We start from the raw sequence: 17,919 nt of genomic DNA, 5'->3' as shown, positions 1-17,919 counted from the left end.
TTTATTTCTGCTCATGCTTCCTTAGGTTCCAGCTGATGGTCATCTGGCGCCATCACCGTGCACTTGTGGCAGGGCAGAGCACCTTGATGGAGAGGGCCAAGGAGACCAGAGAAGGGCCAAATGACAAACACACCCTTCGAAGTCAAGCCCCTTAGACCCTGTCTCTCCAACCAGTACCTACCTCCCGATTGTTCCTTCACTTCCCAATAACGCTACCAGCATGTGAGTCCGTTATTGGCTGAATCTATTCATGAAGTCAGGGCATCTACAATCCAATCATTTTCCACAGTCCCCACCCCCTGGTGAATTCTGCTGTGTAGGGAGCCAGGCTTTAAATGAAAGATCTGCCATGGTTTATACCTCATTATAAACCATAACAAATATTAACAATTCTAGACATTCCTTTTGGTCACTTTTTGTCTGTACGATTGGTTTCCCTTTCTAGATGCATAGAATTATTTCACTGCTAATATTATTCATGTTTGAGTTCTCCAGTCTCTGGCAGGATACAGCTCCATACATCACCTTCAATTACTCTGACTCAAACCCAGAAAACTGAGAGATGAAAGAATAGTTCCATCCTTGAAGAACTCAGAGGTCTTCTCTTGGAGAGACAGTTGTGTATCAGGCCAGAAGAATGTTGGTAGAAAAGAGCATGAACCTGTAAGGAGCAGAAGAGGAAATGCTCATACCTGAAGCTCATCCCTCTGTTATATTCTTCTGGAAAGCAATGGCTGATGGGTATCAGTACATATATAATAAATAAATAATCTTAGACAACTACATCTAAGATATTTGCTACTGATAGTACTTAACCCTTGAATTTGAGTCTCCTTAAGTCGACTGAGCTGATCTTTATTTAAAACCTACATGCACTCTCTGTCATCTTGTGCAAGTAATTAAGATACTTTAACTACCTAAGGGGAGCCACGTGTCGCTTTCAGTAGCTGTATCCTGAGACACATTTCCTTAGGGATTTTAATTTTATTATGTGTAGAGAACAAACATCACCTGTTATGTGATGACTACAAGAGTGCACAAGGCTTTTAATCGCTCTGTTAATGGGATAATGAATTATGTTTGTTTCTAACCAACAGGATATCTACCTAATTTATTAGCAATCAAAGAACCTTGATTTGGCTATAAAAGCAACATTGCCTCTAAGAGTGGAAAAACAAAATAGATCAACTAATTTATTCCCTGTTCCTTGTTCCTGGTACCTCGTATGAAAACCAAACGGAAATGGTGTTAGATCTGTGTCATTACACATCAGAACTCTGCACCAGAAGCTGACTGCAGTGGTTCGTATGTCACCACTGTCACCCTCAGGGGACTTATAACCTAGTTGAAGGCAGGGATGTTAATGAGGACTAAAACGCGCCATCCGGGAGCATGTTGACAAATAAACAAAGCCCACCATGATCTAAAAAGAAATAATTCTACATGATGTGCTAAAGAGATGTCATAAAGAAACGAACTGCTTCACCATGTCACAGGGGGTTTTGTAAGAACTATAAGACTAAGAAACATTCCGTGCACAGGAACCTCTAACACTATTCACAGGTCTGAAATGAAAATAGTTAAGCTTTCAAGGAAGTCTTTCTTTCTTCCTAGTGCATAGGGCAGAGCCCAAACGCTGCCCACCACAGCACTAGTACAAGTGTGTTAAACTGAGCGATCTGACTGTGTGGCGTGCATGGATGGAAGAGGTAAAGAAAGCCCAGACAAGCAGTATCTCGTGCCTCAAAGATCTTCTATATTGATAATAGAGAGCATGGGTTTTGTCCTATACATTTCTCAAACACACTCCTTGCGATGTCAGGCATGGGGTACTCATGAGCTTCCCTCAGAGTTGTTTAAATACTGCTTTAAACAAAGTTGAGCGAACGATTGAGGCTTTCTTGTATATATTATAAAGCTCCAAGAGGAACCTAGATCATTGCTCAAATTTCTAAGATCCTGGATCTTAATCGAAGGCAAGTTCCTCTCTGGTCCGGAGTTCTCTATGTGTTTTATGAAATCTTCTCTGAGTGGTGAGAAGCCATTGCAGGTTTTCTAACAAGTAATTGACGTTCGGGCATTAAATTTTAGTTTAGAAGATTTGGGGCGAGGAATAGAATGGGATAGGGCAAGGGTGGAAGTAAAAAGGCCCCGTAGAAGGCAGATGCCAGAGTTAAGGTAGAAGATGGTGATGGTGGGTTGACACTAAGAGTAGAGATGGAGGCATGAGCTGTAACTGACACTCCAGCGGTAGAACGTGTCAGAACCATGAGCCCACGGTGACCTGGGCAAGGACAAAGGCCAAGTGCGTCCCCGTACACTGAATGTGGCCTCTGGTCTTTGCTGCCAAGCTCTGCACCAGGCTTAGGGCTGCATGCTCTCTAGATAAGGACATGCATACTTCCAGTCAGCGGCTGAGGAGGGCTTGACAAGGGACAAGAGGAGTGTCCAAGGTAATGACTACTTTTAACCCACAGGGTTACCTGGATAAGGTTGTTTCATATTTTTTTTCAGACCGCTTTGACTTCTTTTCAAACTTTTGTTTCTGAAATCAAGATCCCTAGGGAAGGAATAATGAATGTGTAAGTCGGCTGTCCTGAGGAGATTGTGCCAAAAGCTGAGGTTTTTATCTTTATTGCATATTAAAGTATAGGTACTATCATATCAAAAATTATCTCCTCTAAGATTTGAAGCAGGCATTACAAGTCCAAATGCTTATAGTGTCCATTTGAGCATCATAAATAAGTAGAGGGTAGCACACTAGGAGTCTCTGTCTGAAGCTAACAGGAAAATTCTCCATATACCAAAAAAAAAAAAAATGCATTTCTATTCATTTGTCTCTACGGGAACAGTTTTTTGTCATTATTTTATAACCATGTTTCAAGGACTTAGGACATGAGACACATTTCTCCCTTCTAAGAACATCTTCTCCAGAGAAGAAGCAATGAGTGACCCCCCCCTGCACCCCTGCAGTGAGAAATGGGGGGGTGGTCGGGAATTTGGACTTTGCAGGAGGACCTGAATATTTCACTTTTTATATGTAACCTCACGGTTTAAATGGCTTGTGGAAGTTTTTATAATATGCTTCATGGAGTAAATAAAGCAAATCTGTGGGCCGTGCTTTATGACCTCTACCTCGGTCCACATGGATTATCTTCTACGCACATGGCTCTGGTTTCTTTGAAAATTTAAAATCCATATTTTTAGGTAGACGGGTGTTTAATGACCTGCTAAGTTGCCCTGAAAACCTATGTTGAATTGGTGAGTGGGAAGAAAATTTCCCTATTTCCTGAGCCAGGAATTGGAGCAGTGTCCTTATTTTTGCATTAAACCTTGGCTGTAGAGAGAAAGGCATATATACACACATACATATATGGAAGAGTTAGTGCTTAAATTCAAGTAACACCATCAGTGAAACAAAGCCACAGAAACCTTCCAGGATAAAAGTAACAGAAAGCATGAAGTCCAAAGCTGTGAAATGGAAGGCAATTTACTAACGTGCCTTTTCCACTGGCATTCGAGCCTGGTGGATTCAGTTTCACAGGGAGAGGGAGGAACGTTCGAGCAGTACATCAATAAGGGCCGTGATGTCAGGGAGGAGGGGGAGACTGTGAAATAGTGCAGGGGATTTAGGCCTGAAGCTAACATGATGTCACATTGCGGTTCAAGGCAAGAGTCTTAATGGCACACGTGTGTGCACCTGGATCAGATCCACGTGTCAGGAGCGGGGAGTGCTCGCATGGGTGGTAATCACCATCTTTCTAAGGAACTGGGAGGAGGTGTTTAGTCCCTGCTGATGGGGAAGATTAGAATCAAGCAAGTTTTGTGAATAGAAAATGATGAGCAGACGAGTCTGCAAGGAAATGGAAATGTGATGAGATTGGTACCTGATGCACACCTCTCTGCGGGGGGAAAAACATACAAAGCTTTCTTCAGAGCTGTCAGGCTGGAAAGGGATTTATTTCCTCAAGTGCAAAGCAGAGATCCGAACAAAACTATCGTTTTTAGTAGACACTGCCAAAGTGAATCGGTTATGGCTCTTTCTGAAAACGCTGCCATTGAGGAGTTGCAGGGGCTACCATGGTGGGGAGACGATGCCCTTGTCATCTTAAGATGCCAGATTCACACGTGCCTTCTGCCAGCAAATACTGAAGGAGAACCAGCCATGTGCTGTCACCGTGATACATGCTTAAGTGTCTCAATAAGTCGGGAGAATAAACACCTTGCAGATGATAAACCTTGAGCCCTCAAAAGGGCCCTGCGTCTGTCCTAAGCTGTTCAATACTGCAAGTTCATTGGGTAAATCTTCAGAAGATGAACAGGGTGACTTTTGGGTCCTGAATCTGAGGGTCCTGGTTTCAGAGATCAGGCAGCATCTTCAGCAGAGCATCGGTGGCTGTGTGCTTCCCTGTAAGACCTTAGAAAAACCAACTCTGCGAGAAGGAGGTTCAGAGCAAACTTCTGTCAGCTGTTTCCCCATCTGTTCACAAGGGACTAACAATCACGGAAGTGAACAAATGGAGTCTCTTGTTTCTGTCTAAATATCCTTCCATGCATAGAAGAGAGCGTGCTCCCTTCTCTCCAGCACATTCTTCCACGCCTGCTCCATCACACTTCACGAAGGGTCCTCATCCACCTGCCCCTTTTTGCTCCTTTCTTCCTTATCTCCTTCCTGATTCAGTCTTTTCTTCCATCCTCTCCTCTCCTTCCTTCCTTCCTTCCTTCCTTCCTTCCTTCCTTCCTTCCTTCCTTCCTCCCTTCCTGTCCTTACTTTGCTGATTTCAAAAGATTTCTTATAATGTCAACCATCTTAATAATTTTAACATAGTATCCCTCCTGAAATACCTGATAGCAGAGACATTTATATCCCCATATCACAGAAAATATGGCCTTCAACTCAGCTCAATGGGCAGCAACACGGGCGAGAGCAGGCAGAGCGGTGTGGGTCTGGAACACCCCTGCACCTCTAGCTGATTTCTTAATACCAAATGCAACAAAACCCACAGCAGGTGCATTAATGCCAGCTTCCAGTTGCTTTTCCACTATGGAAAGCATGGGGGAGCCGCTGAGGTTAATTTTAGCTCCCTGATTTCACCTTTAAAGCTTATCTTCAAAAGTGGCTGCTCCTTGGAGACCCACCCCTTAATTTACTGTTTGCTCACAGTTTTCTTTATGGAAGTGTCAGGAAGCACTTGTCTTCCCAGAAATGCAGGAGTCTGAACTCACATGCGGAAAGGTCTGCAGCCCAGCCCAGCCTTTATAGCCACTCCTGAGGATTCCTTGAGAAGGTCATTTCCCCGTTTTTCCACCTGCAAAGAGAAGATAAAGTAACTTTCATCCTATTTTCTCCAGAGAATTAGGTATTGGGAAATTATAAAATTTCCTGAAGATAAAAAGTAGAAAATAAATATGCTATCTACTCAGTGCTTGGAAATACCTACATTAAAACCCTCAAAATACTGAAATATAGTCACATATATGTATGTGTGCGTCTATTTTAGTGCTTTGATGTATATATGTCTATGTATACTTACATGTCCATATCTTGGTGAGTGCATGCATATACATGCACACGCCTGAGATCATCTGAATTCATATTAATTCATGAGTCTATGCTTTGTCTGAAGCTCAAACACCAGCTTGGAATCTTGGAACCATTATTCCTAGCAGATTGAGGTTATTTCTGGTGAAATCATGTCAGACTAAGAGCTCTTCTCTCTAGCCCTCAGTCTCCTCTGAGTGATCTGAGCCGGCATGGGTCTGACAGTCCCTGTTACTTTTGAGTTCTCTTAGTAGCTGTAGGCATTCTGGGGTGCAATGGGACACAAGGTTGTTCTTTGAAATGTCTTCTGTGTACAAGACGCTGTCAGAATAGGAAAAAATGCTCAGTAGTGGGTGTCCTCACCCATCCTCGTGTTGCTTACTCAGAATGGAAGCACACAAACAGCAAAAGCTACCCTCAGTTCATCCATCGAGGGGACAGACGTTCAGTAGAGGTCCGGAGAGATGGTTCCATGCTAAAGCACTTTTTATCCAAGCATCGAAGCCAGTGTTTGGATCCCTAGAACCCAGTGAAGCCAGACACAATAGCATATGTTTCTAATCCCAGCATCCAATGGCAATACAGGAGGTGGGGAGAGGAGAATCTCCGGGAAGTTGCAAGTCGGCGAGCTTGGCATCACAAAGAGACCTGTCTTGAGGTGGAAAACAGGACAATACCAAAGGTTTCCTCTGATCTTCACATGCATATAAGCACCCGAAAATACGTGAACCTACACATATGCATGAATAGGCACATACATTTTGCATGTGTGTGCGCATACACGCACAAATTTTTCAAAAGTGAAACAATTATCCACCAAGATTATTTTAACACCCGTAGTATATTAAATTCCCCCTAAGTGAAGAGACCTTTGCACTCGGTGATCTCTCCAATTATATGATTCTTTTAAATTTTCATTTTCATTACGGATATCTATTCTACACAAGGACCATTATAAAACACCTTTTAATACGGGCATATATTGAATGTTGAACACATTCGCCTGCAGAGATGGCTGCCTTGCCTTTTATCGCCCTCCCCTATAACCATGTGTCCTCTTTGTTCCCCTAGTTTCATCTAAGCATATTTGAAAATTGTGATCACATCTCAGAGGGATGGTAACGTGATTCTATAATCAGTCATTTGTCAGAGGACTTCCTAAATGATACACAAATGATGTAGCAATACTTGTACACGCCTTTAGGTGTAGAGGGAAGGCCCACCCCAGCCTGAAAACTCAGGCAGACTGCCATCAGGCGGTCACACTCATCTGTCCAGCAGCACGCCGGTCAGCACCGCAGCTCCTCTGAGCCTACTTGCTGTGAGTGTAGACACCCTCCCTTAGTAAAGGCTTGATCTTTACCTTTGCTTCTTGCCCAGAACCTGTAATCTAGGCCACGAACGGATAATAAGAGGCTGTATAAAGTTGTAAACCTCCTTTAAGAATTGTCTCCTTTAGAACAATAGCAGGTGCTAAAATAGCTCACAGCAATCTAGAGACCCAGAATAAAGCACTGGCAAAGGAGAAGGAGAGTTGTCAAGAGAGGGCAGTTGCTGGAGTAAGAAACAGAAGGATGTAGCCTGGATGGTGGCAGGTCCACGCTAGGAACTGCTGCCTGCTGAACTCCACCCAAGGGAGGTCTGAGGACACATCCCATCTTTGATGCAAACAGCAAACTCTGGTGTTTACTGTGCCCTCCAGGTTACAGCAGCCACAGTGCACATGCCACACACCTGCTGTCCTTGCTCAGGACACGCGGCACAACTGGGCTGAGGCCAGGGAAGGGCTGCGCTTGAACCATGTTCAGTCAAAAGAGATGGAGTCATTCCAGTGGGCTGGGGCCAGCGTTTTGATGAGAGGAAGCTTCAGGCAGAGAAGAGGCGTGGGAAGCATAGGCCAGGAGGAAGGCTGCCCCTGTTGTCCACATGGGCATGCCACTTACATATTAACTTCCTGGAACTGGTTTAAGGATGCACCAAGAATTTAGCATAATGCTTACAAACCTTCCATGTGGAATGGAGTTCCTGAGAAACTAGAGACAATAGAGGAAAAACTGGGACTATATTCTCTCATCTTTGAGGACATACAGATTGTTTTCTGTGCTCAGAAGGATAGAGCACATTTTGTGAAAGGGGGCTAAAAACCAAAAATCTATCTGCACTCAAAAAGTTTGGGCCTCAAGTCTTGGAATACTGAAAGCATTGTACCCGGGCCCCATGGCCAGTGACAGATTTTAAGCAACAGAGAACAGGAAAAGTGCCCAGAGAATGGAAACACTCAAAGATGGTCCCAGTAATCAGGAAAGGAGAAGGCTTCATTCTAGATGCACAACCGCAGGCTTGGATGTGGCTCCAAAGCCACATGGAAGGGACTTCCAAACACATGGTTGTCAGATGCCACCCGTGCACTGCGCAAGGGAGGGAGTGACAGCAGCCTATGAGGCCGAGCTGTCAGGCACAGAGATTAGTGTTCTGCCACTCACTGGCTGAGTGGCTGTGCATAACTTACAGAGCAACTGAGCCTCAGTTCCTGCAGACCGACACTGGAAAACTCAAGGTTTAGAGGAAATGTTTGTGTGTGTGTGTGTAAGTGTGTTGATGTACATGTGTATCTATTTGTGTGTATGTATATATGTGTACTTATGTGTGTATGTATTTATATGTGTGTACGTGTGTATATATGTGTATAGTGTGCTTATATATATGTTTGTACTTATGTGTGTATGTATTTATATGTGTGTACGTGTGTATATATGTGTATAGTGTGTTTATATATGTTTGTACATATGTGTATGTATGTGTATGTATATGTGTACTTATGTGTGTGTTTATATGTGTGTATGTGTTTCTGTGTGTTTATGTATGTGTTTACATGTGTGTATGTGTTTGTGTATATTTCTGTATATATGTGTGTGTGTGTTTGTATGTGTGTATGTGTATATATCTGTATGTTTACATATGTGTGTGTTTATGTGTGTTTGTGTATGTGTGTATTTATATGTGTGTTTATATGTGTGTATATGTGTATATATGTGTTTGTTTATGCATATGTATATGTATTTTTGTGTGTTTTTTGTATATGTGTGGCTGTCCATGAGTTTGTGTGTTTATGTATATGTGTGTTTATGTGTGTGTGTTTATATGTATGTATATGTGTGTATGTGATTATTTATGTGTGTTTAGGTATATGTGTGTTTATGTATGTGTGTATGTGTTCATGTATGTGTGTGCATGTGTGTGTTTATGTTTATGTGTGTTTCTGTTTGTGTATATGTGTGTGCGTGCGTGCGTGTGTGTGTGTCTGTGTGTGTGTGTGTGTGTGTGTGTGTGTGTGTGTAGAATCCATGTTGATAGTCTGGTTCTTGCTTGGGATGTTGGTTGCTCAGTTTATCCCCCAATTTGCCTCAAACCAAGTTTTTGCCTAAAGACTACTGGATATGACTTTCATTTATTAGGCACGAATTTAGTAAACACTTATGTCTTTCTAGGCACTTATTCTATGTCACTGTGATAAAAACACTTTGGACAAAATAAACTTAGGGGAGAAAAAGTTTATTTTATTTCACAATACCAGTTTATATTATATCATAACAGAGAAAATGGAGTGGCAGGAACTTAATACAACATGCTCACAGCCAAGAGCAGAGAGGAACGAACTGAGCGCACGCATGCTTAGATGCATGCCTGCTTGCCTGCTCTTCTCTGATACTGTCCAGGACCGCTGTCTAGGGAATGGTGCTGCCCACGGTGGCCGGGTCTTCCTACAGCAATTAACAGTCAAGGCAATCCTCAAGACATGCCTACAAGCCGGCCTGACCTAGATGATTCCTCATTAACACTCCCCTCCTGGGTGATTCTAGGTTGTGTCAAGTTGACAAATAAAACTCACCTTCATAGTACCGTTCTACCAGTGCTATCCTGGAATGTCCTTGACCAGAATAGGTAAGAATCATGCTTTCTGGGTCCCATATTGTAGTGAGTATCTTATAGATATATGTAACACATGAGCTCATAAAACAACAACAACAACAAAGATCAAATCCTGCTAGAGTATCAACGGCAAATTTAGAACGTGCAGGCTCATCCGTAATTTTAAAAGAAGGGTTTGAAACTTTGATCATGATAGCCTCAGAGTCGCTAGTTATGGTCAGATGACAGTAGGAAGGAATGCCAGACTTGAACTCTCCAGCCCAGAAATAGTAAATACGTTTTCAGATATCCTTGTGATCCCTGAAAGGTACTAGATGTGTGTCAGGGTCTCAACTTTCAGGAAGTTATACTTTCATGTTCCAGGAGATGGGGGAAGACAACACTGGATATCAGGTAAGCTTGGTGAAGGCAGCGTGTGACCTGGCTGCTGTCACCCCAGGTTTCTCAATCTCCACTTCTGTTTGGTCCTCTGAAGTTCTTTTATCTTGCAGAAATAGATGTAAACCCATACTTCTTTTGTCAGTCAGTGTGTCACCTTAATCCAGTAGGCCAGGGCAAGCGGGGAAAGGGGTGCATTCTGTCTTGATTCTGCTTGGCATCAACAGACCTGCAAGGACTCCAGAGAAAACTGAGGTGGGCTCAGTGTGTGCTCAGTAGCCCTGAATGGCGGTTTCCTCTGTTGAGAGTTAGCTGTAGTCCTCAAGAAATTAACCGTTCAAGCTTCTGATTAATCGTCGGGACTACTGATTATAGCTCTACAGTGCAGAAAACCTGGGTTAGCACCGCAATGTTCTCCTGTCAGGCCACAGCAGAGCGGGGCTCATGCGCATGGATCGCCCCTGAGCAGCAGTAGATCCTGGCACCACTGATGGAAAATGTTACAGAGGTGGAGCTGATGGGATTGGTTCTAGTTGGTTCTGCTTTCATCCCCAATGTAATTTCCATATTGGCAAAATCCAGTGGGTGGAAGGAGGCCCAGGACAGTGTATTAGTTAGACGTGTTCATGCTATGGTAAAACACCCGAGGGGAATAGTTTAAGGGAGGAATAATTCATTATGACTCTGGTTTTTGAGATTTTTTAGTCCATAATCTTTGCCTCTGTCAATTCTGAGTCCACAGTGAGGCAGGAAATAGATCGATAGATAAATAAATAAATAAATAAATAAACTCACATCATGTTAGACAGGTCATAGAAGTGGACCATGTGAGTGAAGTTTCCATCATGGCAGACAGGTCATAGCTGTAGGAACATGTGGGTGAAGCTGGCCGCGTTGTGGAAGACAGGAAGCAGAAAGAGGAACAGTCAGGGGCCTAAAACAAGATATCACTCCCCAAAACACACTAATTGCCTGGAGTTTCCAGAATCTCTCAAGATTCCGAGCATATAGAGATGTAAGAGCTCATGCAGGAGCTCTTTACGGGGACACTCCACATCCAAAGCACAATAGGCAGTTCAAAGTAGGAAGTCAGGGTGTGTCATATGACCCCTGCTCCAGGTAGGGATGTGTCATGTGGCCCCTGCTCCAGGTCAGGGTGTGTCATGTGGCCCCTGCTCCAGGTCAGGGTGTGTCATGTGGCCCCTGCTCCAGGTCAGGGTGTGTCATGTGGCCCCTGCTCCAGGTCAGGGGTGTGTCATGTGGTCCCTGCTCCAGGTCAGGGTGTGTCACTGTGACACCTGCTCCAGGTCAGGGTGTGTCACTGTGACACCTGCTCCAGGTCAGGGTGTGTCATGTGACCCCTGCTCCAGGTCAGGGTGTGTCACTGTGACACCTGCTCCAGGTCAGGGTGTGTCATGTGACCCCTGCTCTAGGTCAGGGTATGTCACTGTGACCCCTGCTCCAGGTCAGGGTCTGTCATGCGACCCCTGCTCCAGGTCAGGGTGTGTCATGTGACCGCTACTCCAGGTCAGAATGTGTCACTGTGACACCTACTCCAGGTCAAGGTGTGTCATGTGACACTTGTTGCAGGTAGAAACATAGCAATGGGGAGAAGCAATTCAGAGAAGCATTTATAAGAATTGAGACCTGCCGGTCATATGCTGGGGGAGGAGGTCCCCTTCTGTCACAGGTCTAGGGGAGGGGAATAGAGTGAAAGAGGGAGAGAGGGGGAACGGGAAGATACAAGTGAGAGAATAACAATCAGGATGTAATCTGAATAAATTATTTAAAAATAGAATTAAAAACGTAGATATTGGGGACAGCTTTAGGAATGTAATCTAATGGACTTTGGTGGTGGTGGTGGTGGTGGTTTCTTTTTGTTTGTTTGTTTGGTTGGTTGTTGGGTTTGTTTTTGTTGTTGTTTTGTTTTGTTTTATCAAGGCAGAAGGAATGGGAGAGAAGGGCAAGGCCTGTGAAAGCCATGTTTGCCATGCTTTGGCTGGCTAGAGTCCCTTCAATAATTTTTTTCGTTGTCATAGGAAGCATTTATATGAACTACTTTTTTATATTTTCTGGTACTTTGAGCTGAATCGGGTGCTGCTGATTGTAGGCAGCCCTTGACTGCAAGGGGCTCACAGTCAGGAGGATTGAATGAAAATCAATCTGTGGATAGACACTTGCAATCCAGGATGACAGCTGTATTCTGGTTCTCTGCACACAATAAATGGGTGACAGTGCCAGGCCATTCAAAGGACATGCCCATATTGAAGAAGGGAAGACAATGTTTCCTAGGAGAATTCAGGTATAATGACAGGAGCATTAGGAGGAGACGGTTTAACAGAACAAGTGTGTTAAGAACGTTAAGGACACAAAAAGCAATAGAGCTCTCTGTCCCTAAACTTAGAGGTGAAAGGTCAGCTTGTGAGAACAGACAAGGTCCATATGCTCCAGGATTTCCTGTAATGTGTCATTCAGGTCAATGGCACGGTCAGACAAAAGAACGGGGGCATGGGGACACTCTATAACAAAGGCAGACCTTCTGCTAGAAGACTAGGAGGCTGCAGTAATCTACCAAGTTAGAGGGAAGGAGGCACAGCCTAGAGCAGTGTAGCAGGGGATCCTGGCGTGGAAGTGGCACCCAGGGGCACTTGCTCATGTCCATGTCTGATTTGATCTGGATGGTTAGATGAAGGAAGACTCTAAGTGTACACGGAAGATCCTGCTGTCAGGGAGAACATAAAGTTGGAAGCCATACTATTTCTTTCTGAATTTTGGAATTACTGAAATATATAGAAGATGTCTTTAAAAATGGATTTATATTAACTGACCATGTTGTTTTGGCAAGTGGATATTACAGCTAAACATAAGAGAATAGCAGTGCAGAGGTAGGAATCGGTTTTGTGGGTAAGGAGGTGACAGGATGCAGGACAGAGCTGTCACGGGGGTACTGGGCAGCCATTGGTTTCTCCTGAGAGCGTGTTTCTGAGAAGGTACAGTCAGTGTGTTTCCACACACCAGCAGACACACTCCAAGGACCTGGGCTTGTAAGTTTGCCTGCTCTGCACGCGAGCTGTTTCTTAAGTGACGGGATGCTCCAATGAGCAGGGTCTCTTTCCTTTGCCACTTGGCCCCACAGCCCGCTGCTGAGTACATACAGACAGCCAGTGAAGAGGAGAAGGCTGGGGCACAGGGGAAGCAGTCAGAGTTGCCTAGGCTTTGAGAGAGGCTGTTCAAGCGGGGAAGTTGTAGAGTGCCTGAACAGCTAAAAAAATCAATCTGGGTCAACACAGCTCACCTGGAGTATAATCGGAGCACTGAGCAAGACAAAACATGTCTCTACAGAACTCACAAGCCCAGGAAATATCTCAAGCATCTAGTGCCAGCCTAGGTATACAGCTGGCACCACTGGCTCTTTGCAAAGCACAGTAAACCAATAGTGAGAATAACATTGGAAGAAAATTGCATTGATTTATTTTTTTCAACAAAAGCAAAAGCTCTGATAGACATTTATCTTGAGTCTACTACAGCTACCCTCCCAGGCAACTTGTGAGAGAAGCTAAACTACATTACAATTCCATCTGAAAAAGAAACTTTATTCTGTTTTCCAATAATTTTGATTTTTTTTTCCTAGTTACTTCTGTCAGGTTGCTTAATTAGATGAAGAAATGACTGCAAAAATGCTCTGATGCACTGTTGGTTTCTGTTGACATTTTTGCTAGACATTTTTTTTTTTAGGTTCGAAGTACATATTATAGGTTAATAAACTGCCTCATACACAGTAATAGTACAAAGATTAGTAGAGACTCTCTCAGGTTCTGTGACTAAAAAGAACTTGCAGCAGCATCAGCATCATCATCATCATCATCATCATCATCATCATCACCATCATCATCACATAGCTATCCTAACTGTAGTCTTCCAGTGCATCAGAAAAATGGGAATAAGTAACCAAGCCCTGCTTACTGATGAGGATATTAAGAAAATGAGTGAGGTCATGCTCGGAAGTATACCTTACAGACACCTCATGCCACCTACACCTTGGCTATTAACGTCATGGTGACTACTGAGACTCAAAGTTTTTTATGTCCTCTTCACCACACCCCCTTTTCTGTTTCCCACAAACACATTTTGGAGTAGTGTCACAGAGACATGGCACTTGGCCCCTTTGGTTCCCAAAGAGGACAACATTATTTTATGATGGTTAAGCAACATGCTAGCTGTCAAGTGTTCTTAAAATACCACCTCTGACATGAACTCTGGTGGCCCCCAATTTGATCACTTCTCCTTGGTGGGGAGGCCCGGCAGCACAGAGAGGAAGGGGAAGCAGGCTATCCAGATGAGACATGGTAGGCTGTGGTCATATGGTGCAGGAGGAGGTCCCCTTCTGTCAGAGGTCTAGGGGACGGGAATAGGGCAGAAGGGGTGAGGGTGGGAATGGGAAGATAAAAGTGAGGGGATAATGATCAGGATGTAATCTGAATAAATTATAATAAAACAAGCTGCCAAAATAAGCTATACGAATTATAAACTTGTACCCCTGTGGCACAAATCAACTATTTCATACTTTTTGTTTTTGTTGTTGTTCCATAACAATGTAAAGAAGAGACACTGGGTGTTTCCATCTCTCTCTGTCATGTGAGCAGACAGTAGGAAGTTGGGCTTGCAACTTCCTTTACCAGAAGTAAGAATCGGATGTTGGATTCCCCACTTTCCATGTTCTGGTCTGAATGGTTATATTCTCAATGTCTTAATGCCAGGTACAATAGTGTCAATAAGCAGGGCCAATAAGTATAGTTAGATCATAAAGGAATTAGTGCTCTTATTTAAAAACAAAATCAATGGAGCTTGTCTGTGCCCTTCTGTCATCAGAAGGCACATCTGAGGAAGCCTTTACAGACACTGACTTTCTTGGGACCTTGACTGTGGGTTTCCCAGCTCCTGGAACTGTTGTTCACTCATTTCCACTCTACAGTGGAAACTTGGTCACGTGAACACAACCCCCCCATGAATAGTCTTCTATGGAACACTCTGGGTGTGTTCTGGGGTAACAGAAGAGGGCAAGCAAGCTTTCCTAATCTCTTTTTATTAGAACATTAATTCCATCCAGGATGCTTTAGTGACTAACACTACCTAAACCCCTTCCCGCTCATACTGTTATATTGGGACACAGAATTTAAGGATGAGACAAAGAATACGATAATAAATAATATGGGGACTGGAAGTCCCAGGTCAGATTCTGGCATGGGCTTACTCCTTCCTGGATTGCACTTGTCACCGCATGCTCATACAGCGAGAGATGGACAGCAAGCATCATCTTTCCTAAGAATCTCCTTAGGTCAGTTGTCTACCTTTATGACTTCATTTGATCTTAACCCCCTTTTCTCGAAGACTCTATCTGCATTAGAGGCCCAAGGTAGGAGCAGGGCTTCAAACATATGAGTTTTGAGAGGCAACAGTTCATTTCACAGCATGATGGGGGGGGGGGAAGAGAAGAGCAGAGCTTGGATGGTAAAAGCATTGTCTGTGGACTTGATGAAACCCTCATGGGTCAATGTATGATGAAGATTGCATGGTATATTTTATGTCTGCTGGAAAGACATATTTTATATCCACTCAGAGCCTTGGGCTATAGAAAACAGGAGTTTCACAAAGTCAGTTTGACTTCTCTTCCTCCTCTGCTGTCCTGCAAAATGAGCCTTGCCATGACCTTGCTGTTTGGGATGCCCCCACTGACTCCTATGTGGAAATGGTGATAGCATCACAAAGAGGGACTGTGTGAACTGACTCGGTTATTAGAGTGCTTATCCAGAAGACCCGAGGGAGTGGGTTGGCCTCTTCCCCCAGGCTCCAGAACTCAAATAAAGCCTGCCGTTTAAAGTCACTAGTGTATGGAACGTGACTTGGATGCAGAACTCAACGATGAACCGCTGGGCTTTGCAGGTCATCCCTCCAGCGATGGTTTTCATTACTGGTTTGGAGGCATTTGCTCTCTAGTACTGAGAAGAGTGGAGACGGCGCAGGGCATGCACCGAGCATCTGTGGGGGAGGGCAGGGAATGGGTGCCAGCGTGTCGTGTCCTTTTTTGATCGCATCGTATTCTCTCTTTCAAAACTCAGGTGACGGTGACGGACGGTGGCTCTTCTCCAAAGCAGTCAACCATCTGGGTGGTCGTGCAGGTCTTGGATGAGAATGACAACAAGCCGCAGTTTCCCGAGAAGGTCTACCAGATCAAGCTTCCAGAACGTGACCGCAAGAAGAGGGGAGAACCCATTTACAGGGCGTTTGCCTTTGACAGAGACGAAGGCCCCAATGCGGAAATCTCCTACAGCATTGTGGACGGCGACGATGACGGGAGGTTCTTCATCGACCCTAAGACTGGCATGGTCTCTTCCAGAAAGCAGTTCACAGCCGGAAGCTATGACATCCTGACGGTAAGATGCGACTCTAGGGCATTGGTGGGGCAGGGGCGAGCCCTCTTTTTCATGCCTCCTTCTTTGATTAATAAAGCTCTGATGTGTAGAGTGCAGACATAGCTGCAGAAGGCTGCCTTCCTTCTGGGAGCCAGTTATAGGTGAGAACTCATACCCTCCTGGGTGAGGTGTCCTGTCAGCCGACTTTCCCTGAGTCCAGGGCCTGCTAGAGCCACACAACAACACATCTTGGGCCCTAACTCATTCTTACGGTGCTGAACATAAAGGGAAGTAGATATCTAGTGTAAAGCAGGAGAAGCTGTGACACACATGCACACAGGAACACATGTGCTTACACTCACGCACGTGGACACAGACATACATACACATGTGTACACATGCTTATGATCACACAAGTGCATACACATTTGCATGCATTCCCCCACACACACGAATGCTTATTCCCACACATTGGATACATTCATACACATGCTCACACATGTGTACAGCACACATACATAAACACATGTATCCACAGATAATATACTTACACATATTCACATGTGGATGCACACATTCATGCACATGCAAACATATGTGCACACACTCAGTACATGCACACAAACCTGCACTCACACACTTATACATATATATACACATATTTGCACAGAAACTTACACACACACACACACATATATATGTACTTACATATGTATATGTAAGCTCATAAACATACTTAGGTACACTCACACATGCACAAAATCACATACATACACATGCTCACATGAGCAGGTGCTCATAACATCCCAATACACAAATAGGAACTCACAGTATACTTCATTCCCATCCACTCTCATTAGAAGTAAGGTTCAGATGATGCTATGAGGACTCAAATTAGCTATTTCTACTCACATAAACTATTGCTCTTACCGCTGAAATAGCATAAATTATGTGTACAACACTTTTTTTTTTTATTGTTTCGTATCTTAAAAGTTGGCCTCTGGCAGATGTAGTGTGAACCTTGTCCCCATCCGCTCCCATCCCAGAGTCCGTTGTCCACTGGATGCCACTCTTCTGCTCGTGAGACTGTGTAGAAAACGGTATTTTAGCTCAATACTGAGTGAGAGAAAGATGTAACCTTCCACAGACTCAGAGTGCTAAGCCATCTTCCTGTTTCCTCTGTCTCTGAGTAGATCAAGGCTGTGGACAATGGCCGCCCACAGAAATCCTCCACGGCCCGCCTCCACATTGAATGGATTAAGAAGCCCCCACCGTCGCCTATACCACTGACATTCGATGAACCATTTTACAACTTCACAGTCATGGAAAGTGACAAAGTGACAGAGATTGTAGGGGTGGTGTCTGTGCAGCCAGCTAACACCCCTCTGTGGTTTGACATTGTTGGTAAGTTCAAGTCTCTAGAGCATATCCAGAAATGGACTTAACTGCTTGAGGGAAGTAGCCAAACACACAAACAACTATATAAATGAATGAATAAATTTAAAATAATTTAAAGGCAAAAGAAAAAAAATACTAAAACCTATCAATTAAGCCTAAGATTAAAAAGTAGTGCTGGAACGTGAAAGAGCCAGTAAAATGATTAATCGACCTGTGCTTTCGTTCCGATCTGTAGCTGAGCTGAACAGAAAGTGCTCTTTG

At 44.0% G+C, this 17,919-nt stretch overlaps 1 protein-coding gene across 1 annotated transcript in view; it reads left to right on the top strand.

The window, feature by feature from the left end:
* Fat3 (FAT atypical cadherin 3) overlaps window positions 1–17,919 on the top strand; it is a 615,276-nt gene that overhangs the window by 479,819 nt on the left and 117,538 nt on the right. Inside the window, exons 5-6 of the mRNA XM_051155934.1 lie at window positions 15,967–16,281; window positions 17,454–17,664. Coding sequence (XP_051011891.1) covers window positions 15,967–16,281; window positions 17,454–17,664 — 526 coding nt within the window. The remainder of the gene's footprint in view (window positions 1–15,966; window positions 16,282–17,453; window positions 17,665–17,919) is intronic.

The sequence above is a fragment of the Acomys russatus genome, chromosome 14, assembly GCF_903995435.1.
Source record: "Acomys russatus chromosome 14, mAcoRus1.1, whole genome shotgun sequence".
In the NCBI taxonomy this organism is placed as follows: Eukaryota; Metazoa; Chordata; class Mammalia; order Rodentia; family Muridae; genus Acomys; species Acomys russatus.
Note: the sequence above shows the minus strand (reverse complement) of the source record. Positions and strands in the feature narration are given on the sequence as shown.